The following is a 24,831-nucleotide window of genomic DNA, read 5'->3' as shown; positions in this document are numbered from 1 at the left end:
TGTACATTTTTGAGATTAATTCTTTGTCAGTTGCTTCATTTGCTATTATTTTCTCCCATTCTGAAGGCTGTCTTTTCACCTTGCTTATAGTTTCCTTTGTTGTGCAAAAGCTTTTAAGTTTAATTAGGTTCCATATGTTTATTTTTGCTTTAATTTCCATTACTCTGGTAGATGGGTCATAGAGGATCCTGCTGTGATTTATGGCAGAGAGGGGTTTGCTTATGTTTTCCTCTAGGAGTGTTATAGTTTCTGGCCTTATGTTTAGATCTTTAATCCATTTTGAGTTTATTTTTGTGTATGGTTTTGAGAGGGTAACAGGCAGGAAGGCCAGGGGTCTCCAAATAGAGGAAATAGCCTGCAAGTGTCAGACATTTTTATCTCTCTTAAGCGGCAGGAGGAAACAAACTAGCAATATTTTTTCCTTCTCTATACAAATTTAAAGGGAGGTTTCTCTTAAAATATTGTGTTGCCATAATGACACCCGGCTTCGCCTGAAGTTAGCTATTCTCGAGTCTAGAGATAACCAATGCCTTTTTCTTATGGAAATGTTTGTCTTAAGCTATGCTAATGTACTATGCCTTTACCCCAAACTCTGTCTCCAAGTCGGTTCTGCCTCTTGGCCCAGAACCTACTTGACAAACCAGTATGGATATTGTTCCCCTAATCTATGTAAATGAAACTATTTGTATGGTGGTCTGCCCTTCTTCAAGATTCAAGTTAATCATTTTATGGCCCAGGATAAACCATTTATCCCAAAATGCATCTTATGGGTGAGGGGCCTGGTGCCATTCTGAATTTTAAGATATTCCTTTCTTTCATTAACAGACTGCTAGTGACTATATAACATCCAGCTAAAGACTAGCAGGGGGGTACTCTTTCTGCCCCCTTCTGATGCCTATGTCAGAAGCTTTCTCTATCTCCTTTATACTTCAATAAAACTTTATTACACAAAAGCTCTGAGCGATCAAGCCTTGTCTCTGGCCCCGGATTGAATTCTTCTCCTCCGGGGGCCAAGAATCCTGGTGTATTCGCGTGATTCAACAACAACCTTTCAGTTTTAGAAAGTGTTTTAGTTTCATTCTTTTACAAGTGGTTGACCAGTTTTCCTAGCACCACTTGTTAAAGAGATTGTCTTTTCTCCATTGTATATTCTTGCCTCCTTTGTCAAAGATAAGGTGTCCATAGGTGCATGGATTTATCTCTGGGCTTTCTATTTTGTTCCATTGATCTACATGTCTGTCTTTGTGCCAGTACCATACTGTCTTGATGACTGTAGCTTTGTAGTATGGCCTGAAGTCAGGCAGGTTGATTCCTCCAACTCCATTCTTCTTTCTCAAGATTGCTTTGACTATTCAATGTTTTTTTGTATTTCCATACAAATTGTAAAATTATTTGTTCTAGTTCTGTGAAAAATACCGTTTGTAGCTTGATAGGGATTGCATTGAATCTATAGATTGCTTTGGGTAGTATACTCATTTTCACTATATTGATTCTTCTGATCCATGAACATGGTATATTTCTCCATCTATTTGTGTCCTCTTTGATTACTTTCATTAGTGTTTTATAGTTTTCTATATATAGGTCTTTTGTTTCTTAGGTAGATATATTCCTAAGTATTTTATTCTTTTCATTGCAATGGTGAATGGAATTGTTTCCTTAATTTCTCTGTTTTCTCAGTTAGTGTATAGGAATGCAAGGGATTTCTCTATGTTCATTTTATATCCTGCAATTTTACTATATTCATTGATTAGCTCTAGTGATTTTCTGGTGGAGTCTTTAGAGTTTTCTATGTAGAGGATCATGTCATCTGCAAACAGTGAGAGTTTTACTTCTTTTCCAATCTGGATTCCTTTTATTTATTTTTCTGCTCTGATTGCTGTGGCCAAAACTTCCAAAACTATGTTGAATAGTAGTGGTGAGAGTGGGCATCCTTGTTTGTTCCTGACTTTAGGGGAAATGCTTTCGAATTTTCATCATTGAGGATAGTGTTGGCTGTGGGTTTGTCATATATAGCTTTTATTATGTTGAGGTATGTTCCTTCTATTTTTGCTTTCTGGAGGGTTTTTATCATAAATGGATATTGAATTTTGTCAAAGGCTTTCTCTACATCTATTGAGATAATCATATGGTTTTTATCTTTGAATTTGTTAATGTGGTGTATTACATTGATTGATTTGTGGATGTTGAAGAATCCTTGCATCCCTGGGATAAAGCCCACTTGGTCATGGTGTATGATCTTTTTAAATGTGTTGTTGGATTCTGTTTGCTAGAATTTTGTTAAGGATTTTAGCATCTATGTTCATCAGTGATATTGGCCTGTAGTTTTCTTTTTTTGTGGCATCTTTGTCTGGTTTTCGTATAAGGTGATGGTGGTCTCATAGAGTGAGTTTGGAAGTTTACCTTCCTCTGAAATTTTCTGGAAGAGTTTGAGTAGGATAGGTGTTGGCTCTTCTCTAAATTTTTGGTAGCATTCAGCTGTGAAGCCATCTGGTCCTTGGCTTTTGTTTGCTGGAAGATTTCTGATTACAGTTTTGATTTCCATGCTTGTGATGTGTCTGTTAAGATTTTCTATTTCTTCTTGGTTCAGTTTTGGAAAGTTATACTTTTCTAAGAATTTGTCAATGTCTTCCAAGTTGTCTGTTTTATTGGCATATAGTTGCTGATAGTAGTCTCTTATGATCCTTTGTATTTCTGTGTTATTTGTTGTGATTTCTCCATTTTCATTTCTAATTTTGTTGATTTGATTCTTCTCCCTTTGTTTCTTGATGAGTCTGGCTAATGGTTTGTCAATTTTATTTATCCTCTAAAAGAACCAACTTTTGCCTTTGTTGATTTTTGCTGTGGTCCCTTTTGTTTCTTTTGCATTTATTTCTGCCCTAATTTTTAAGATTTCTTTCCTTCTACTAACCCTGGGGTTCTTCATTTCTTCCTTTTCTAGTTGCTTTAGGTGTAGAGTTAGGTTATTTATTTGATTTTTTTCTTGTTTCTTGAGGTAAGCCTGTATTGCTATGAACCTTCCCCTTAGTACTGTTTTTACAGTGTCCCATAGGTATTGGGTTGTTGTGTTTTCATTTTCATTTGTTTCTATGCATATTTTGATTTCTTTTGTGATATGTTGGTTATTCAGAGCGTGTTGTTCAGCCTCCATATGTTGGAATTTTTAAGAGTTTTTCTCCTGTAATTGACATCTAATCTTACTGCATTGTGGCAAGCAAAAATGTTTGGAATTATTTCAGTTTTTTTAAACTTACCAAGGCTAGATTTATTGCCCAGGATGTGATCTATCCTGGAGAAGATTCCATGTGCACTTGAGAAAAAGGTGAAATTCCTTGTTTTGAGGTGAAATGTCCTATAGATATCAATTAGGTCTAAATGGTCCATTGTACCAGTTAAGGTTTGTGTTTCCTTGTTAATTTTCACTTTAGTTGATCTATCTATAGGTGTGAGTAGGGTATTAAAGTCTCCCACTATTTTTGTGTTATTGTTAATTTCCCCTTTCATACTTGTTTGCCTTACATATTGTGGTGCTCCTATGTTGGGTGCATATATATTTATAATTGTTATATCTTCTTCTTGGATTGATCCCTTGATCATTATGTAGTGTCCTTTGTCTCTTTTCACAGCCTTTATTTTAAAGTCTATTTTATCTGATATTAGTATTGCTACTCCTGCTTTCCTTTGGTCTCTATTTACGTGGAATATCTTTTTCCAGCCCTTCACTTTCAGTCTGTATGTGTCCCTTGTTTTGAGGTGGGTCTCTTGTAGACAACATATATAGGGGTCTTGCTTTTGTATCCATTCAGCCAGTCTTTGTCTTTGGCTTGGGGCATTCAACCCATTTACATTTAAGGTAATATTGATAAGTATGATCTTGTTGCCATTTACTTTGTTTTTTTGGGGTTCGAGTTTGTACACCCTTTCTGTGTTTCCTGTCTAGAGAAGATCCTTTAGCATTTGTTGGAGAGCTGGTTTGGTGGTGCTGAATTCTCTCAGCTTTTGCTTGTCTGTAAAGCTTTTGATTCCTCCTTCATATTTGAATGAGATCCTTGCTAGGTACAGTAATCTAGGTTGTAAGTTTCTCTCTTTCATCACTTTAAGTATGTCCTGCCATTCCCTCCTGGCCTGAAGAGTTTCTATTGAAAGATCAGCTGTTATCCTTATTGGGAATTCCCTTGTGTGTTATTTGCTGTTTTATCCTTGCTGCATTTAATATTTGTTCTTTGTGTTTGATCTTTGTTAATTTGATTAATATGTGTCTTGGGGTGTTTTGCCTTAGGTTTATCCTTTTTGGGACTCTCTGGGTTTCTTGGACTTGGGTGGCTATTTCCATTCTCATTTTAGGGAAGTTTTCAACTATTATCTCCTCAAGTATTTTCTCATGGCCTTTCTTTTTCTCTTCTTCTTCTGGGACTCCTATGATCTCTGAAGTTGTCCTCCTTTCTTTTAATTCTTTTTTCTTTTTCCCTCTCTGCTTCATTTATTTCTACCATTCTATCTTCTACCTCACTTATCCTATCTTCTGCCTCCATTATTCTACTGTTGGTTCCCTCCAGAGTGTTTTTGATCTCATTTATTGCATTATTTTCATTATTGATTGACTTTTTTATTTCTTCTAGGTCCTTGTTAAACATTTCTTGCATCTTCTCAATCCTTGTTTCCAGGCTATTTATCTGTAACTCCATTTTGTTTTCAAGATTTTGGATCATTTTTACTATCATTATTCTGAATTCTTTTTCAGGTAGACTCCCTATCTCTTGCTCTTTTATTTGGTTTCATGGGCATTTATCATATACCTTTACCTGCTGAGTATTTCTCTGCCTTTTCACCTTGTTTATATTGCTGTGTTTGGGGTGGACTTTCTGTATTCTGGCAGTTGGTGGTTCCCCTTTATTGTGGAGGTTCCTCACTGTGGGTGGGGTTGGACGGGTGGCTTGTCAAGAATTCCTGGTTAGGGAAGTTTGCGTGAGTGTTCTTGTGGGTGGAGCTGGATTTCTTCTCTCTGGGGTGCAGTGAAGTGTCCAATAGTGAGTTTTGAGATGTCTATGGGTTTGGTGTGACTTTGGGCAGCCTGTATATTGAAGCTCAGGGCTATGTTCCTGTGTTGCTGGAGAATTTGTGTGGTATGTCTTGCTCTGGAACTTGTTGGCTCTTGGGTGGTGCTTGGTTTCAGTGTAGGTATGGAGGCTTCTGGATGAGCTCTTATCGATTGATGTTCCCTGGAGTCAGGAGTTCTCTGGTGTTCTCAGGTTTTGGACTTAAGCCTCCTGCCTCTGGTTTTCAGTCTTATTCTTACAGTAGCCTCAAGACTTCTCCATCTCCTTTCGAAGACAATGAGCTGCCTTTTGGGTGCCTGACGTCTTCTGCCAGCATTCACAAGTTGTTCTGTGGAATTTGCTCAGCGTTCAAATGTTCTTTCGATGCATTTGTGTGGGAGAAAGTGGTCTCCCCATCCTATTCCTCCACCATCTTAGGACCGCCTCCACTTTCATCTAATTAACATAGATGATGTGGCAAAGAATTCGGGTGTGATTTCATGAATGTAAAATCATATTTATCAAGAAAAGGAGACAGGTCCCAGCAGTTCCAGCTGAGAGAGGAGGGGCAGGGTCCAGGCACCCCGGTTACAGAAGGTTCTGGAGGTGATGGTGGGGTGGCGGATAAAGGTGAGGATGCAGCGAGAAAGAAGGTTAGGACAAGATCCTGGATTCACTCCAGTCATGAGGAGCTTTTCTCCTGCATTCCTTCCTTCCTCCCTCCAATATTCATGGGCTGTAACCTTTGTGCCAGGAACTGTGCAAAGTTCTAGGGACAAAGAGAAGGCTTGCTCTCATGGTGCTTAGAGAAAACTGGATGAGACAGAAATAAAGCAAGCAGGCCCATAGCGGGAACGAAAGAGGCAGATTTCTGCTGAGAATGGAAAGGTTGAGAAGGAATAGGAGGAGGCAGAACTTTTTCAGAAGCAGCCAGAGCCCAACCTGGGAGGTTCTTCTTTGACCTTCAGCATCTCCGGGGAGTACAGTCCACAGGTTCTCTGAAAGGAGAGAGGGTTTTGCTGACTGACATCTCTGAAGACCCAGACATGGACACCATACACCCTGACCATCCCAGAAATATGCAACCACAGTCCTCCTAGGACCGAGGTGACCAACAAAGAGCAAATGAATTTTGCAGGTTAGGTGGGGCTCTCAGGAGCACTGTGACCTCCTCTCCAGAGTGACTGACTCAGTGTTCCCATCTGAAAAATGGGAACATGTGAGTAGAACCAGATTATGATGATGGGGCTTCTAGGGGTGACCTTTTGTCACACTGGCCCATGGAGGACATGCCTTGTTCGTGGATACTACAGCCACTTCTCCAGGGAGGCATCGAGGAGAAAAGTCACTGGGGGGTTGTGAGGGGTGTGTGGTCCCCTGAGCTCTATCTCTTTCCCCTGCCCTTCCCCCACCTCCATGCCCTGCCCCCTGTATTACCCCAGGATATGATACCACTACCACAGATCCTCATGCAGTCTTCCTCCATTTTAAAGTTTTTGTTCTTAGTGTTGCAGCTGCCATGTACAAAGGTCTCAGAGAACCTGGACTTGGAAATGTAGAAGTGGTTGATTATTTTGGCCTTGCTGGGACTCTTGCAGAAGGCCAGGCAGAAGTTAGGTTGCAGGGCTGCAGACACGGAAGGGTCAGAGAAGAGGATGGTCATCAAAGCTCAGTCTACAAGATGAACAACTGAAATCCCCAGTTTGTTTGCAATAGAGAGTGGTAGGGGTGCAGGGAGGTGAAATGCGAACAGGTTGTTTGATGCTCTACTTCCAGGACATTATCATTAATGTGGTTAGGCATGACAATGATAGGATGATATTGTAAATAATTCCATATTGTTACTGAATATTTATAGACGAATTGGCATGATGCCATTGATTAACATCAAAACACATCTAAAAAGAGGATACATTTTAAGAATACTCTCCATATGTTGATAATGATTGGAGTTGGACAAATGTCCATAGGTTTATAATACTATTTTCTGTACATACATGTATGGTTGAAAGTTTTAACCATTGAAAAAAAGTGAGAAGGTGTCATGCTATAATGGAGAAAGGCATGGAAGAAAACACACCTGTGTGTTCACTTTGGTTACATCATGGGCACAGGAATATTTGAATATTGAGGAAATACTGACATTGCGACTTTGATAAGAAGCATTAATTTGGTCTTCACATCCCATTCCCACCACAAAGCTCCTAAGTGTTAGTCGCTCAGTCACGTCTGACTCTTTTCAAAGCCATGGACAGCAGCCTGCCAGGCTCCTCTGTCCATGGGGACAGAGGGTTGCCACGTCCTTCTCCAGGGGATCTTCCCGAGCCAAGGATCAAACCAATGGCATTGTCTCCTGCAGTGGCAAGAGGATTCTCTACCACTGTGCTACCTGATTAGGTGGTCATATTTTTCACTCCCACTTTCCCCCTCTCCCCATCCCCACACGGGGAGGTTGAATCTATCACAAATGGCTAAATACTTAATGATTCATGAGGTGTGATGAAGCCTCCACAGAAACCTCAGCAGAGCAAGTCATTCACGTTATTCAAGAGAACTAAGATCAACCCAGGGATCAACACATATACACACTCCAACATGACTCACGTGGACCACTGCAGCAGCTTGCCCAGGGGCCTCTCTCTCTGCCCTTGGCCCCCTAGAGGCCACTCTCCACACTGCCACCACAGGGACCCTGTTACAACTGGAGTCCTATCCCATTGCTCGCTTGACCAATCCCTCATGACTCCCAGCTCTCTCAGAGTCAAATTCGGATTCTTACAAAGTCCTATAAGGCTCCTCGTGACCTGTCCCCATGGCCTCTCTGCCTCATCCCCTTCCACTCCTCTCCCCTCCAGCCACTCTGGTCCTGGCTGCTGCTCAAACACACCAGGCTCATTTTTAGCAGCCTCTACTCAATATCTTCTTATCACAGAGGGTTTTTCTGACCCTGTACAGCCTCCTGTATCCACATACTCTCTTTCTTCATGACACTCATCACCACCTGCCATAGGATTTCCCCCTTTTTTTGTTTATCACCCTCTCAGATGTCATATTATTTTACTATATTTTGTTTACAGCTGCCTCCCTATTTCAAGAAATATGGCTTTTGAGGAAAGAAAGCAGAAGGATTTAATGAATATTTGTCAAAGGAATAAATCTCCCTTTTCATATTCATGCCAAGTGTATTGAAGAGACTGGATATAATAAAATTCATATTATCTGATGATGACGCCTGTCTATATAATTATGAGTATACTTATAACTTTATATATCCTGATAGGAAAATAAAATAAGAGCCTGACTGGGCAAGAAGAAGGGCATTAGTGAAGTGGAGTGAAAGTCGTTCAGTTGTGTCTGACTCTTTGCGACTCCATGGACTATACAGTCCACGGAATTCTCCAGGCCACAATACTGGAGTGGGTAGCCTTTCCCTTCTCCAGGGATCTTCCCAACCCAGGGATTGAACCCAGGTCTCCCACATTGCAGGCAGATTCTTTACCAGCTGAGCCACAAGGGAAGCCCAGAAGGGCATTGAGTCTTGACTGATATTTTACCAGCCTGGAAAAAGCAGTCTTGGCCCCAATGAGCAGACTCATGGAAGTACTGCATTACCGGGAGCCAGCACGGGAGATCCCACCCATGACAAGGTCACACGGAGGAGACCTGACAGGCAAGGTGGATCAGGACTCGAGGGACTCCCTGGACTTGCTCGAGCGTCTACCCTGAAACCAAAGTCTGTCTGTCTACTGTTTACTATATTATACTTTTCACCAACTCTTCTGACATTGCTACTGCTAAGTCACTTCAGCCATGTCTGACTCTGTGCGACCCCATAGACGGCAGCCCACCAGGCTCCCCTGTCCCTGGGATTCTCCAGGCAAGAACACTGGAGTGGGTTGCCTTTTCCTTCTCCAATGCATGAAAGTGAAAAGTGAAAGTGAAGTCACTCAGTTGTCTCCGACTCCTAGTGACCCCCATGGACTGCAGCCTACCAGGCTCCTCCGTGCATGGGATTTTCCAGGCAAGAGTACCGGATTGGGGTGCCATTGCCTTCTCCATTAACAGGGGGCTATCCCCGACCACCTTTCTCTGAAGAAAATCAACTTAGGGCTCTAATTAATAAGTCTCCTGGGCTTAAAAGGAGTATTTCCATTCTAACCCCTCTGTTAGCATTCTAGCCTGCTTGGCAGGTTTATCCATACTCTTGCAACTAACACACATGATTGTTCACAACATCCCAACCATAACCTTTGAGCGGTAAAAAAGTTTTATTAAAATAATACTGCATTGTTGAGCCAAAGTTTGCTACCAAGTTTCCTTATCCCTTACCCAATGTGCGCCTGGGAGTGCATTAGTTAATATAATTAGAATGTAAGAAAAACAAGCAGTAGCCTTGGCATTAGCAACATAAGACCCTTGAGTTAATAAGTTCTTTCTTTGTTGTAACCCACTGCACCTTTGCTCCATAAGAATGTAACTTTGTTTTCTGAGGGGGACACAGATTAGAAAAATAAAGAAAAAACACTTTAAGGGAAAAAACAAGTTTTCTGGTTGACCAGCCTTTATCAGGAAAGAGTCATAAAATGTTAGCAGACCACAGGGCCAGAAGATAATGTACATAACATAAGACCCTTGTAAATGGAAAGGTATGCAGGAAATGTCCTGGTTTTGATAAAGGTAAAACTGATGGAATGTTGAGCTGACTCTGTATGACCCTGCATCTTTCATTTCTGGAAATGTGTAACTCAGGGTATAAAAGCTCCTTTTGGAAATAAAGCTGCAGACCTTGTTCCACCTAAGCTTGGTCTCCTCATGTCATTCTCTCTCTCTCTCTCTCTTTCTCTCTCTTTTCAGGCTGATCCCCTGGAGGGGCAGAGGGTCTCTGAGTTCACTTTTTTGCCCGGGCTTCTAAGACCCTCTACAGAAGGCGCTCTGCATCTTTGCCCCATCGAGAGGGCGCCTGAGGCCTCCGTGAACAGAGCAAGTCCCATGTCAGGGGCTTTATTGGCTTTCTGTGTAAACCAAGGAATATCAGCCTTTTTCTCTCTCCTTTTACTTTCATCTCTCTTGCCGACACCGTTCATCCTGAGGGTATCCCTGGATCCTGCTGGGGCTGGACCCTGGCACTGCATTTCTTGCTCTGCCTGCAAGTTGTCTCTGGAAGGAAGACACTCAGCTGTCACTCAACTCTCTGATTAATTTCATAACAGATAAATGATTGTTATTTGGCACTTGTTTCTTTGGGGGGAGGTGGTACGGTTTAGTCTTTCAAACTAAAACATTTTGGCAGAATGGACATCATGGACCATGACTGTGTAAACTCTATATTCATGACTGGCAATCCTGTCAATGGACAAGGAAATGGCAACCCACTCCTTGCCTGGGAGTGAATACTCTTGCCTGGGAATCCCATGGACAGAGGAGCTTGACAGGCTATGGTCCATAGCGTTGCAAAGAGTCAGACACAACTTAGGGACTGAATACAATGCCTTTCAAAAAACTCATGTAATCTGTTCCCCACCATTCAGGTGAGGAAACTGCAGATAATTTGCCCCAGGACACATAGAATGTAGGTGGTAGCATCAGAACTAGACAATATCCTGTCATAGCCCATTTAATAAACTACCTGATTCTGCCAGGAATTCTGAAAATGCAGAGAACTGGTAAAGGTTTCTGAGTGCACTGTTCCTAACACAGTAGTCCCCTGTCCCTGAATCTCACCTCAGACCCAAATGATAAAGAAGACTGAGTCTGGGTTTTTTCCCTGACACCAGACATGGGGGGGGGGGTGGTCTCTACCAAGAGCGACTGATTCCCCCACACTAGCTGGGGGAATTCCCTTCTGACACTAAATCCACAGAGGTGACCCAGAGGCCACGGGGTGAGGACTCCCTCCCTGCAGGTGGCCCACACTTCAGGTATTGATCACAAGTTCCAGGGTCTCTCATAAGGGTGACCAACTCACTATAAATTCATAGATTCCATGACCCACCTTCCATGTTCAGCAATTTATTAGAACCATTCACAGAACTCAAGAAAGCCTTTTACCCAGGGACAGCCAAATGGAGAATAGGACAAATGGGGAACCGAGGGTGCTGAGGTTCCAAGGCCTCTCAGGACTCTCCCCACCTCACAATCCCTTTGTGTGGTCATCTCCCCCGAAGGTCTCAGAATCCAATGTTTTGGGATTTTTAACTGAGGGTCTGAGCTAGGCAAGTTAATTGAATCACTGGCCATTGGTGATTGAACTCAATCTCAGTACCCTCACCTCTGCCCATAGGCAATGGAGGTTGGTAGTTCTAACCCTCTAATCATTTGATGGTGTCTGCTGGGATCCCTTCCCATCCAGACACTGTCTAGGATCCCACTCTTGACTCATATCATGACTTACAGAAAAACAGCAAATCCCAAGAGTTTCAGGAGGCCTGAAGCATTAACCAGGACACAAATAAATAAATAAAGGTGAATCTTGTTATTATACGACACTGAGGTTTAGGAAAAAGATAGTGACCAGGAAAAGAGAGTCTCAGAAGTAGGGTCTCTGATCTGGTTCAGTGAGGTGGGATACTTTTGTTTAAAAGCTGAACATGTAATAACATGTCCATTTGTTAGTGTCCCAGAAGAAATCCAGAGAGGGTTGGCTGCACTCACGTCAGCCCTGCTCCCCAGCCCCTTCCACGGACTCCCCTCATCACCCCCACCCCCAGCCTAGAGAGGAAAGGTGAACATGGACTTACCCTGAGCCTGGTTTCTGGTTTTACCCTCTGAGTTGTCCCCAAGGACTAGAAGCACTGCAAAGAGACAGAGCTGGCTCAACTTCGTGGCCTCGCAGGAAGACATCTGAGGGAAGCTGGGGGTTGACGGAGCTTCTCTAACCTGAGCTGAGGAGTGGATACAGGTGACAAGGAGGGGAGTGGGGAAGGGGAGGAGCTGAGGTCAGGCTCGTACAGTGTAATCTCCCCACATGGCCAGAACCCCTGCTGAGGCCTGCTGGGGCCAAATGCCCCAATATCCGCATTTCTGAAACTCGACCTCGCCTGTGGGTCTTGTGAAAACAGATTGTGATTCCACAGGTGCAAATTTTGCTCACTTTGTCACTGACAGAGCATCCCAGCACCTAGAGCAGTGCGTGGCATGGAATGGATTGTCAGTGAACAGAGGAGAGCAGACCAACAGGCAGGTAAGCACATAGCCGTGTGTGAACTCAGGTCCTCCTTTGCAGCCTCCTGCAGGACTCTTCACACCTGGGCATCAATGCCCTTCACCCCCACACCTCAACCCCACCCACTTTAGAAGGTGTGACACAGGTAAGGTTTCTGCAACCATTGTGGCAGCATCTCTACTGGACAGACACCAGCTCTTTAGCTGGCAGTGGTCCAGGCAGATGGTGAGTCGGGCAGAAGAGCATGTCCATCTGGAGCACAGACTCTGCTTTTCTGGGGAGAAGAGACTAAGAGGATTGGGACATGTCTCCGCAGTACGACCACCCCCTGCCCCTCACTTTGTTTCACAAGCAGGAGAGCTTGCCTGCCTGAGTGTACCATGGGGGACTTTGGAAGATCGTCTGCAACATCCCCCCAACTCTGGTCTCCCCACCAGTGGCTTTGAGATCAGAGGATTTCATTTTGAGTCCCAGCTCTGCCTTTGCATAACTTTGTGACCTGGGGCCAGAAATTTCTTTTGTCTTCACGTGTTACACGCGATCCTGCGGCTCATATCACAGGGTTGCTGTGAGAGCAATGGAAGCCAGAGACATATATTCCTTCTCTGTAAAGTCAAAGTCTTTTGTAATAATAATAATAATGAGTGCCAGGCTGGGCTCCCTGCTATTGTACAGCAGAAACCAACCATAAAATCTAAGGCAATGATTAAATAAATTAAAAAAATATAAAGTTATTATAAAAAAAAAATGGTAAGACTCCATTAAAAAAAAATGAGTAATTGTGACAGTTAACACTTGACTCCTTTGATCAGAGGGTCAGATAAAGGTAAGGTGGGGTGGGAAAAGGGCGTGACCTGGGTGAGATCACTCACTGAAGCAAGAGGGCTTTCGGTTACCTCTGAGGAAGAAGGAGATCTATTTGAAAGAGAGACTTTGACTCCACTCTGACACTGGGGGAACTTCCTGACCATAAACTTCTAGAAGATGACACTACAACAATCAATGCTATTTTTTCCTTTCTTTACCACAGTCGACAGAATTTAAAGAGCAGTCAGGAGCAGAGGAAACTAAAACTCTGTGTGCTTCTAGACACTTTGCTTTAGTCCCTGGTGTTCAAGGAACTTTAGCAGCGTAATCAACATGGTTCTCAAAAATCACCACAATATTGTAAAGTAATTAGACTCCAATTAAAATAAATTATTTTTTTAAAGTACCCAAACCTGAGGATTGCTTAAAACAGACACCAGCATCCTCATTCACAAAGAAAGAATCTGTGATTCAGAGAGGTGAAGTGACTGCCCCAAGATCACAGAGCAACATAGTGAGTTATGAAGCCAATCTTTTCTCCTTAATACTAAATCATTTTTTATTAACTGTTATAAATTAATAATTTTTCACAATAACTAAGCAACATATTTTTATGTTATTACTCTTACTATTAACAGATCTGACATTCATTAAAAGGTTACTCTTGTCAAAACCTATACAAAGCATTTAACAGAGATAATATCTTTTCAATCCTCACCACAATTTTATGAGATTGACAGAGATAGAGAAAAACAACCTCTGAGTTTTAAGACCTGACCGGGCACCCCAGTGGGCCTTATGCTCTCCTGTTGAACATAAACATTTCACAAAACTTCAACATCAGACAAGGCCTTTCTGTGTCCATGATGTGTGCTTAGTTGCTTCAGTCATGTCCAATTCTTTGTGACCCCAGACTCCTCTGTCCATGGGGATTCTCCAGGCAAGAATACTGGAGTGAGGGGCCATGCCCTCTTCCAGGGAATCTTCCCGAGCCAGGGATGGAACCTACATCTCTTATGTCTCCTGCATTGGCAGATGGGTTCTTTACCACAAGTGCCAGATGGATTAAGACCAAAATAAGCCACTCAGTAATCATGTTTGAGCACAGACAAAAGTAGCTAAATTACACAAAGCACCAGTATGACTGAGCACCTTCCTATCTTGAATGACAGCTACTTCCTATCTTAAATGACAGCTACTTAGACCCAGTGAGCTCTAACCTCTATCTAGTCTTCCTTTCTGAGAGTTAAGATATCCAGTCAGAGAATAGTCCCACTTCTCACCAACATCCAGAGCAAAGCCAGCTTCCTGAAACCCTCCCCAAAATAACCTAACACAAGCCCACATCTTGTCAGTTCTTCCTAAAATCCTCCTAAAGAGAAGTCATGTGGTTTCCCAGGGGGTGTAATGAGTACAATTCGTTCAACTAGCACAGGAGCATTTTGGGTGATCTGTGGTTGGAGACACTGACAGGTATAAGCATTCTCATTTATTACGTAAAGAGAGTGAAACTCAGAGACATTGAGAAGTCTCCCCAAGACTTCAAAGTAGTGAGGACAGAACCAGCTCTCTAAAGGTCTCTTGTTTCTTTTTAAAAAACAAAACAAAACAAAACTGCTGTTTGAAGTCTCTAGGCCTCAATTGTCTCATCTGTAATGGGAATTTAGGTTTTGTTGTATAAATGTTGCTCAAGCTCACATCATCCCCAAGGCAGTAACATGAAAACACTATTAAACTGGCCCCATTTGGGCAAGCTGGGACGTCCTTTAAATGGGTACCCAGAATGAGTGAAGTCGCTCAGTCGTGTCCAACTCTTTGCGACCCCATGGACTGTAGCCTACCACGCTCCTCCGTTCATGGGATTTTCCAAGCAAGAATACTGGCGTGGATTGCCATTTCCTTCTCCAGGAAATCTTCCCGACCCGGGGATTGAACCCAGGTCTCGTGCATTGTAGGCAGATGCTTTACCGTCTGAGCCACCAGGGAAGTATACGACTGCAGTATAGGAGGTAATATTTCCACCTCGGGCAGGGGGACCCCAACATCTCGTGGCATGGGGCACCCTGGATCTGTGGCTGTGCCGGACACTCCTCTGCTGGAGGGCGGCACCACGCCGTCCATCAGTGAGGACGCTGAAACTGTATCAAACAGCAGCGAAGGACCGGCCTCCCCCCGCGATGTCTTGGGGACCATCTTTGTCCGGAAAGTGGGGGCTTTTGTCAACAAGCCCATCAGCCAGGTGACCCTGACCAGTTTGGATATACCCTTTGCCATGTTTGCTCCCAAGAACCTGGAGGTGGAGGATGCGGATCCCATGGTGAATCCGCCAGATTCCCCAGAGACTACATCTCCTCTCCAGGGCGGCCTGCACTCTGATGGCTCCAGCGAGGGCAGCAGCGGCCATACCCAGGACGACTTCGTCATGATCGACTTTAAACCAGCTTTTTCTAAAGACGACATCCTTCCTTGGGGACCTTCTATCGTGAATTTCAGAACCCGCCTCAGCTCAGCAGCCTCTCCCTCAACATCTGGGCCCAGTCCACGGCCGAGGACCTGGTACGGAAGCCCCTTGGCCGCCACCTCGCCCTCTGGCCTCCTGTCCTCCTTCCGTGGCCATTCCTGCTCTGCAGGCCTGGAGAGTTCTTCCCGCTGCTCCCCCACGCCCACACCTCCCATCTTGCGGTCAGTCACAGGACAAGACGGTTGAACCATTACCTTCCTGCGATCGATCGCACTCGAGATTTGCATTGCGCTCCGCGGTCACTATCTTGAATTTGCTTGCGCTTGTTTCCTCCTTATCTCTGCACTCTCATCCCAGCAGTTCTCACGCTCTCCTGTTGTTTGCCTGATGTCCTCTACTTGCTGATGCCACTCAGCCAGGCTGCCTAAGTAGCTCTTGCCATCAGCTGTCCAGCTTGCCAGGCGGGTGCCAGGGACACAGGGCGGAGGCAGCAGGAGGACTGAGTGGTGGTGTTCTTGCCCTTTGCTCACTCATCCCCGTGCTCCCAAGTTCAGCCAGGTGTCCTGATACTCACTGTAAATGGTACCCAGTGGAGTCTTAAAAAGTTGTCCCATAATCCCTGGCAACCAGGGGGCCTTATAATCCCCTAGAAGAGTGATGCATCCTGGGAAATACTTCCCTGAGCCATGGACCCATGCTCACCATCTACTCCTACCCCTTCCTCTCTGTCATCTTCATTCATTCGTTCATATTCCCACAGTATCTGATTTCCTTGTGTGTACTAAGTAAGTCAGTCATGTCTGACTCTTTTTGTGACCCCATGTACTGTAGCCTGCCAGGCTCCTCTGTCCATGGGATTCTCCAGGCAAGAACATTGGAGTGGGTTGCCTCACTCTTGCCCAAATGGGGGAAGCAATTCAGAGGGTGAATTGGGACCTCTGATCCTACTGACTAGCCTTCCCTTTTTCCACTAACCTCTTTCCTCCTACTCAGTAATGGGGCATCCTGAGGGCCCCATGGGACATCCTGTCAGCCTCTGCATAAATTGTCAGAAGTGGGGAAGAGGGATTCCCCAAACTTTGAGGATTAATATTCTGAAGCTGATAGAGGGGACTCAGCAAGTATTGCACAAAAATCTAAAAGATAATTTTTTTTTTTTTGCCACACCACATGGCATGTGGGATCTTAGTTCCCCAACCAAGGGCTGAAACTATGACCCCTGCAATGGAAGCATGGAGTCCTAACCCCTGGACCACCGGGGAAGTCCCCCTAAAAGACCGTTGTGGGAAAGAGGGAAATTACCTTGATTGCCATCTCCAAGTCTCTGTTAGGGCTGTTTTAGGAAAAAACAGTAGAATGGGTCAGTTGGTTTCCTGAAATTAGAGTCAGGACAGAAAGGACAAGGTGGGTCAGAGGGAAGGGAGGGGTTTTTACTGGTTGAATGCGACAAAGGATTGTTCTCATGATGAATGCTGTCACCTGGCACCTGCTGCCCACGTGATAGTGAACTCCCTATAAGAGGAGGTATCAAAACTGAGGCTGCCTGAGAGTTACCTCCAATGAAATGCTAGCTTTTAATTATTCAGAAGCCTTCCTCAGATCTTCTTCCAGCACCAAGTCCCTCATTATACCAACATCTCCACACCTACATTACTCAACTCTGATGGATCTGTTTCTCAGGGAGGCTAAAGGCAGGTGCTAAGGGCAAGCTAAGGGCAGCCTCACTCCTCTCAGAAGTTGGAATTGGAGGCGGGAGCAGGAAGTTCAAGCTGTGGGGCCAGGGCTCTTGTGTAAACAAGGAGGTTCCCCCACACCCTGTGATGTTTCTGCCATGTAATTTCTCCAAAGATGCCTGAGGCCTTGGGAAGGTAGATACCTCATCAGGGCAGCTTCTGGGTCAAGAGGCCTCCAGCCTGGACCAGATGGAGGGAGGATAGCCAGAAAGAGAAGGACACTGGGAGAGATAGCCAGAGGCAGACAGATAGATGAGAGATGAGCAAGGAGGAAAGATTTTCTGTTGTTAGGGTGAGAGGTAGGCTTTCTGCTGCTCCCTGGTCTCAGATGGACAGACTGAGGCAGGAAGAGGGGCAGGGTCAGAAGGCTTTCTAAACTAGAATCCTCGTTGTACCATCTGTTGTTCATGTGTCCTGAGCAAGTGACTTCACCTCTTGAGGCTCGGCTTTCTCCTTGACAAAACAGGATGAGAATCTCAGATGTTGTAGGATTGACATGAGGCTAAATGAAATCATGCATGTGGAATGTCTCAGGAGAGAGTAGACCCTCCACTCACAGTGGCTTGTTTAGTGAGTTACTGGCTATTGATGCCCTTCTGTCCTGGGGCAGCTCAGTATTGACAGCTCCTGCCCTTCTCCAGGGAAAGGGTGTCTGTGCAGGACTGCAGCCCCCTGTGTCCTCTCAGCCGATCACCCAGCTCTGTGCCTGCTTGACGTTTGGCTGGACTTGCTCCTGGGGCTTCTGGACGCTGAGCCCAGCTCCCTTCTCCTTGACCCTGGAGCGGAGCACAGAGTGTGTGTGTGTTTGCGTGAGTGAGTGTTTGCGTGAGTGAGTGTGTGTGTGTTAGTGGGAAGATGCTTGTCTGTGTCTGGGTAGGTCACTGTGTAATGGTGGCTTGGTGCACCATGGCTCTAACTGGGAGTGACTAGATGAGAATGAGTGAAGACATTGTGGGTCTCACCCCTCACATGTGCCCTGAATTTTACATCTTACAAAGCAACAGAGTGCATGGTGCACAGACTTGAAGTCAGATTCCTGGGATCAAATCCTGTCTCTACCATGTATGATTTTAAGCAAATTTCTTAACTGCTTGTTGCCTTCAATTTCTTCATCTGCAACATGAAGCAATAGTAACAGCTCTTCACCCCCTGTTTTAAGACTACCGTGAGATTAGGTAAGTTAATATGCAGCAAGGGCTTAAGGATAATGCCTGTATCTAGAAGGAGCTAGGTGTTAACTGTCACAATTACTTATTATTATTATTGCTATTACTACACAGGGCTTTGACTTCTCAGGGAGAAGGAATATATATGTCTGTTGCCTCCATTGCTTCCACAGCAACCCTCTGATGTGGTCAGCGCTGAGCTCACCTGACACATAAAGACACGGGGCTCTGGGGGATTTATATCCTCAAGTACAAAGTTAGAAAAGCAGAGCCGGGACTCAAACTGAGGTGCTCTGGTCCCAAAACCCCTGGGGAGAGAGCAGGAGGAAGGGGGTGGTTAAGGGGATCTTCCAAGGTCCCCTGAGGTCCACTCTGGCCTCCCTGTGTGTGAAGCCAGGTGAGGGCCAGCAGGTGGCCAGGCTGTGGAGACATGTTCAGCTCCCTTCTTCCCCTTTGCCCCCTCCCCTTACTCCCTTTCCTTCCCAGACAACAGGCTTTGTGCCACAGATACAGAAGCTCTTTCTCTAGCTCAGCCTCTGCCTGGAAGAGGGCCAGGTAAGCAGTATACATCCAGGCAGCTGAGATGCTGCCTCAATAGTCTCAGAAAGGTGTCTCTGTAGTCTGAGTCAAGTGACGGTGGGGGCACCGATGCCCAGAGGTGATGAATCTGCAGGAGACTGAAAAGGAGGACTTCAACTAACATACTGCTGTTCACTTATCCATCTTTTGATTCGCTCTCATCCACTCACAGACCATCCATCACAGGCCATGCCTTGCCCTAGGTGCTGGGATGCTCCCTGAGTGACCATATTGGACAAGATTCCACCTGTGGAATGACAATCTGTCTTTCCACCAGACCCACAGGCAGAGTCAAGTCTGAGAAACGCTGTTACTGGGCATTTGGCCCTAGCAGTGGAAACAGGAAGTCTGATTCTGTTAGGAGATTACAGACTGTTCAAGCCTGACCCCAGATCTTGTCTTTCCTCTCCCCTCCTTATCTCCTGCTCCCACCCTTCACCTGGGGTATGAAAAGCACAGTCAACCCCCAGCTTTCCCCAGGAGCCCTCCTTGCAAGGCCATGAAGATGAGCCGGCTCTGCCTCTCCGTAGCCCTTCTGGTCCTCCTGGGCACCCTGGCGGCCAGCACTCCAGGGTGTGACACCAGCAACCAGGCCAAAGGTAAGTCTTGGCTCACCTCTCCTCTAAAAGTTGGGTTGGGGAGCAAGGGAGTCCATAGAAGGCACAGGAGAGTAGGGGTGGGGTGAGTATTGTCAACCCTCTCTGGATTTCTTCTTATAAATTGGGCAGTTTTCATTCTAGGGACATTTTTTGACTCTCAATAAATATCATTGCGTGTTAAGTTTTGGGGGAAAAAAGCATTCCACCTGCCTCTACCAGATCAGGGACCTCATCTCTGAGACTCTCTATTCCTGGTCACTGCCTTGCCCCTGCACCTCACATAGCATCATACAAAATCCATATTTGATCCTCGTCTCGATTCATGCCCCAGGCCTCCTGAAACGCTAGGAATTCACTGTATTTTTGTAAGTCATGAGATGAGTGAAGGATGGGACCTTAGATAGTGTCTGGACGGGACTGGATTCTAGAACGTGCTAGAACGTTCTAGAACGTCAGGTGATTAAAGGGTTAGAACTATCAACCCTGTCCCTCTGGGAAGAGGAGAAGTACTGTGTTCAGTCAACAATGGCCAATGATTCTATCAAATTACCTACCTCCAATCCTTAATCAAAACTCATACACACTGGGTTCAGAGAGCCTCGGGGGAGGTGCAAACATCAAGGGATTGTGAGGGGGGAAGTCCTAAGAGGTTCTGGAGGGTCAGCACCCCCAAGTCCCCATTTGACCGATATTTCTTCTCCATTTGTCCGTCCCTGCATTTTATGCTTTATAACAACTGAGGACAGTAAGTAAAGGGTTTTTTAGAGTTCCATGAATGACTCTAATAAGTTATTGAACATGAGAGATGGGTCATGGAACCTCTGAATTTAGAGCCAATTGATCACACGTGTAAGTGACCGCAGAAATTGTTATCAACCCTTGAAGTGTGAGTGAAACTCAGGGAGCCAAACCCCACCCTGCGACCCTATGGGGTCGCAAAGAGTCAGACATGACTGAACGACTTCTCTCACTCACTCACCTGATTCTACCAGGAATTCTGATAATGCAGAGAACTGGTAAGGAGTTCTGACTGTTCTGCTTGATTAAATGGGTTGTAACAGGATAGTGTCTTGTCCTGATCCTAGCATTCATATGGTGTGTGTTCTGGGGCAAGTCATCTGCAGTTTCTTCACCTGAACAGGGGGACCAGGTTACATGAGTTTCTTAAAAGATTACCAGTCATGAGTATGAAGAGTTTACACTTTCCTGATCAATGACGTCCATTTCCCATCAAAATATTTTAGTCCAAAAGACTCATCTATCTAATGTAGATCACTTTCTCACCACCCCTCTAAAAAATTTATCTTTCAGATATGATCATTTCTCTATTATGAAATTAATCAGAGAGTTGAGTGACAGCTGAGTGTCTTCCCTCCAAAGGCAACTGCAGGAAGAGCAAGAAATGCAATACTTTTCTATGAGTTTGCTCGTGGGGCCAAGACTGCTTTTTCCAGGCTGGTACAATAGTAATCAAATCTCAAAGATATTCTTCTTTCCTCCTGGCCAGACTATTATTTTATTTTCCTATCAAGATATAGAAAGTTAGAAGTAGACTCATAATTATATAGGCAGGCCTCATCATCAAATAGACTAACAAGAATTTTATTATATCTGCCTTTTCAATGACTGTGCACTTGGCATGAGGATGAAATGGGAGATTTATTCCCTTGATAAATATTCATGAAATACTTATGCTTTTTGTCCCTAAAAAGCATATTTCTTGATATAGGAAAACAGCTGTAAACAAAAGGTAGTAAAATAATATGCCTTCTAAGAGGGATACAGACAATAAAGACGGGGGGGATTCCTATACCAGGTCATGATGAGTGTCATGAGGAAGGTGAGTTATGGGGTTCAGGATGCTGTAGAGGATCAGGGAAACCCTCTGTGATGAGGAGACATTAAGCAGAAGCTGCCAAAAAGGAGCCTGGTGTGTTTGAGCAGCAGCCAGGACCAGGGTGGCTGGAGCTGAGTGGGTGAGGGGAGGGGAGTGGAAGGGGATGAAGCAGAGAGGCCATGGGGGCAGGTCATGAGGAACCTTCTAGGACTTTATAAGGATAAAAATTTGACTCTGAGAGAGCTGGGAAACCACTGAGGGACTGGTCGTTGGAACAACGAGATAGGACTGGAGTTTTAACAGGGTCCTTGCGACTGCAGTGTGGAGCGTGGCCTCTAGGGGGCGAAAAGCAGGGACAGGGGGCCCCTGGGCAGGTGGCTGCAGGGGTCCAGTGAGCTATGATGGAGAATATATACCTGTGTTGTTCCCTGGGTTGATTCCAGTTCTCTTGAATAACCTGAATGACTTGCTATATTAAGATATCTGGGGAGGCTTCATCACAAATCATGATTCATTAAATCTTTAGTCATTTGTGATTGATTCAACCTCCAATCCCTCTCCCCTTCCTGAGATGTGGATACAATGAAAGAAGTAGGAATGAAAATTCCCACACCCAACTCAGGCAGTTGTTTCCCCTGACAACTTATCCCCATTCTTGGCTTTGCTTGAGGCTTTACAAAACTCATCTCCCTCACATGATAAAGGACTCCCCTTTGCTCTCATCTCTTAGGAAATTCCAATGTTTTAGGAGCTCTGTGCCAGGAATGGGATGCAGACCAAGTTAATATTTCTTTTATAAGTCACAGTATCAATATTTCCTCAATATTCTATTATTCCAGTCTCCATGAGGTAACCAAAGTAAACACCGGTGTGTTTTCTACCATGCCTTTCTCCATTTATGGCATGATTTCCTCACACTTTTGTAATAGTGACGGGTCACGCAGGCCTATCAACCATTGGCTGGCATCCAGGTGGGCACCTTCATCAAGGGATAACTGTAAATGAGCAACCCTTGGTGGTCCAGTTCAGCCATTGCCACTGTCGTAGCCACAGTGGGCTCTTCGCCCTCCCGTTCTTTTGTATAAAAGGAACAGGAATTTATACTGTGGGAAGATGGTTTTCTTGAGACAGTAGCATGCTATCATCTCCGTGGGCCCAATTTCCAATTAAAAATGTTATTCCTAGTTCCAGCAACTCTTCTCCGGATTATTGGCTGGCCCTGAGGTGAGCAGAATGAGACTGGGCTCAGTGATGCTTTCTTAACGGTGGAAGTTTCAACCACACACATATATAGAAAGCATAGTATTAAAAAAGCCGTGGATCCATTGTCCAGCTCCAGTAATTTCTATACATGGAGAGTATTTTTATATGTGTCCCTCTTTTGTGTTACTTTTGAAACTCATCAGTAGCATCATGCTAATTAATGCATAAACATTCATCAATGGCATGTAATTATTTATAATATTGCCCTGTCATTGTCACACCTAACAACATTAATAATAATGTCCTGGAAAGCAGGGTGTCAAAAGGCCTTTTCACGTTTCACACTTCTGCCCGCCCCCCATCACTCTCTATCACAAACTGGTGGTTTTAGTTGTTCATCTTGTAGACTGAGCTGTGATGACCTTCCCTCTTTAACCGAGATCCTCCCATCCCTGCAGCCCAGCGGCCTGACTTCTGCCTAGAGCCTCCATATACGGGTCCCTGCAAGGCCAGCATTATCAGATACTTCTACAACGCCAAGGCTGGGCTCTGCCAGACCTTTGTATATGGCGGCTGCAAAGCTAAGAGCAACAATTTCAAGAGCGCAGAGGACTGCATGAGGACCTGTGGTGGTGCTATTGGGCCCTGGGGTAAGACAGGGGGCAGGGCAGAGGGAGAGGGGAAGGGCTAGGGAAAGTGGTGGCGCTCAGAAGGCCACACACCTTTCCAAAAAAGTGATTTTTTCCCCTTGTTGCCTCCCAAGAGAAGTTGCAGAAGTATCCGTGGATTGAGCATGTCCTCCATGGACCAGCTTGGTGAAAGGCCACCCCCTAGAAGCCCTGTCATCATAATCTGAGCCTACTCACATGCTCCCATTTTTCAGATGGGAACACTGAGTCAGTCACTCTGCAGAGCAAGTCTGGAGTGCTCCTCAGTGCCCCACCTCAGCCTGGAAAACTCCCTTGTTTATTGTTGGTTATCCTGGTCCTGGGAGGACTGTGGTTGCGCATTTCTGGGATGGTCTAGGACCTGTCAGGGTGGACAGTGTCCAGGTCTGGGCCTTCAGAGATGTCATTCAGCAAGTTCCTTTCTTTTTACAGAGAACCTGTGAACTGTGCTCCCCTGAGATGCTGAAGTATGAGGAGGACCCACCCAAGGCTGGCCTCTATCTGCTTCTGAAAAATTTCAGCCTCCTTTTATTTCTTCTCAACCCTCCCCTCCTCAGCAGAAATCTGTCTCTTTCCTTCCTCCACAGGTCCACTTACTTTAGCCCTATCTCATCCAGTTTGCTCTAAGCACCATGAAAGCAAATCTTCCCTTTGTCCCTCACACTTCCCACAATTTCTGGCACAAAGGAGAAGGTCCAGAAATATTGGAGGAAGGAAGGAATGAATGAATGCAGGAGCAAAGTTCCCCATGACTGGAGCATCTGTAGAGTCTGAGATTTAAATCTGGATTCTTGTCCTAATCTTCCTCCTCACGGCATCCTTACCTTCATCCTCCACCCCACCATCACTGCTCTCCCTCTACTGGAGAAAGTAGAATTTCCATCATCCAGTTTTCAGCTCAGTGGTGGGAGAGGTCTTTTCATGACGAAGCCTCCTCCTCACATTGATTTGAAGGTCTGTGGCTTCAAAGAGTCTGGCCTTATCTTTAAATAAATTCATATTTTAATTAAACTAACTGTAGTGGATTGTGTTGTTTGCAGCTAAGAACTAACCCATAGGAAACGGTGGTCTTTCTCATTTTATGCAGATGGGTGGGCAGCTCCTCATCACCTCTCCTCAGACTCAGCCCTACCAAGTAGAAGGAGCCAACCCCTTACACTGACATCTACCTCTTATGGCCGTGCCAGTGTACATGAAAAACTGGATGAGAGACACCTCAACAAGAAAACTTTTGTCCTTCACTTCTTGGGCCAGGTCAAACTTTGGGGCGTGTTATTTCCCTGAATTCTCAGAAGGAGAAAAGAAGGAGCATGAGGCTCAGTTGTCAACTTGTCCTTAGAACCCCCTTCCCTGTCACTGTTTTGGGATAGGGGACTTCCAAGTCTGGCTAAAGAGGACCAAGCTCACATTTATTGAGCATCGGCCATTTGCCAGGCTCCGTGCTTGTCATTTCCCCAGATTATCACTCCTTCTCCTTCCTTTCCCCTTTGATAACCATAAATTTGTTATCTGTGTCTGTGAATCCAGTCTTATTTTCATACCACATTTCTTAAGCCAGTCATCTGTTGATGGGCACTTGCATT

General features: G+C 44.9%; 1 protein-coding gene and 1 pseudogene across 1 annotated transcript; both read left to right on the top strand.

The window, feature by feature from the left end:
* The first annotated feature begins 15,046 nt into the window (after positions 1-15,046).
* On the top strand, positions 15,047-15,819 carry LOC147360138 (autophagy-related protein 13 pseudogene; annotated as a pseudogene).
* A 3,530-nt stretch (positions 15,820-19,349) lies between these two features.
* Positions 19,350-24,259, top strand: LOC147360137 (pancreatic trypsin inhibitor). The gene is made up of 3 exons (XM_086330855.1): positions 19,350-19,540; positions 23,039-23,230; positions 23,681-24,259. The coding sequence occupies exons 1-3, from the start codon at positions 19,441-19,443 to the stop codon at positions 23,689-23,691; spliced, it is 303 nt and encodes a 100-aa protein (XP_086186981.1). The 5' UTR covers positions 19,350-19,440; the 3' UTR covers positions 23,692-24,259.
* The last annotated feature ends 572 nt before the right edge of the window (positions 24,260-24,831 follow it).

Source organism: Bos grunniens, chromosome 13 (assembly GCF_055505025.1).
Source record: "Bos grunniens cultivar Pamir isolate PY7600 chromosome 13, Bosgru_T2T1.0, whole genome shotgun sequence".
NCBI classification, from domain to species: domain Eukaryota; kingdom Metazoa; phylum Chordata; class Mammalia; order Artiodactyla; family Bovidae; genus Bos; species Bos grunniens.
The sequence above is the reverse complement of the archived record's forward strand: the minus strand, read 5'-3'. Positions and strand labels throughout refer to the sequence as shown.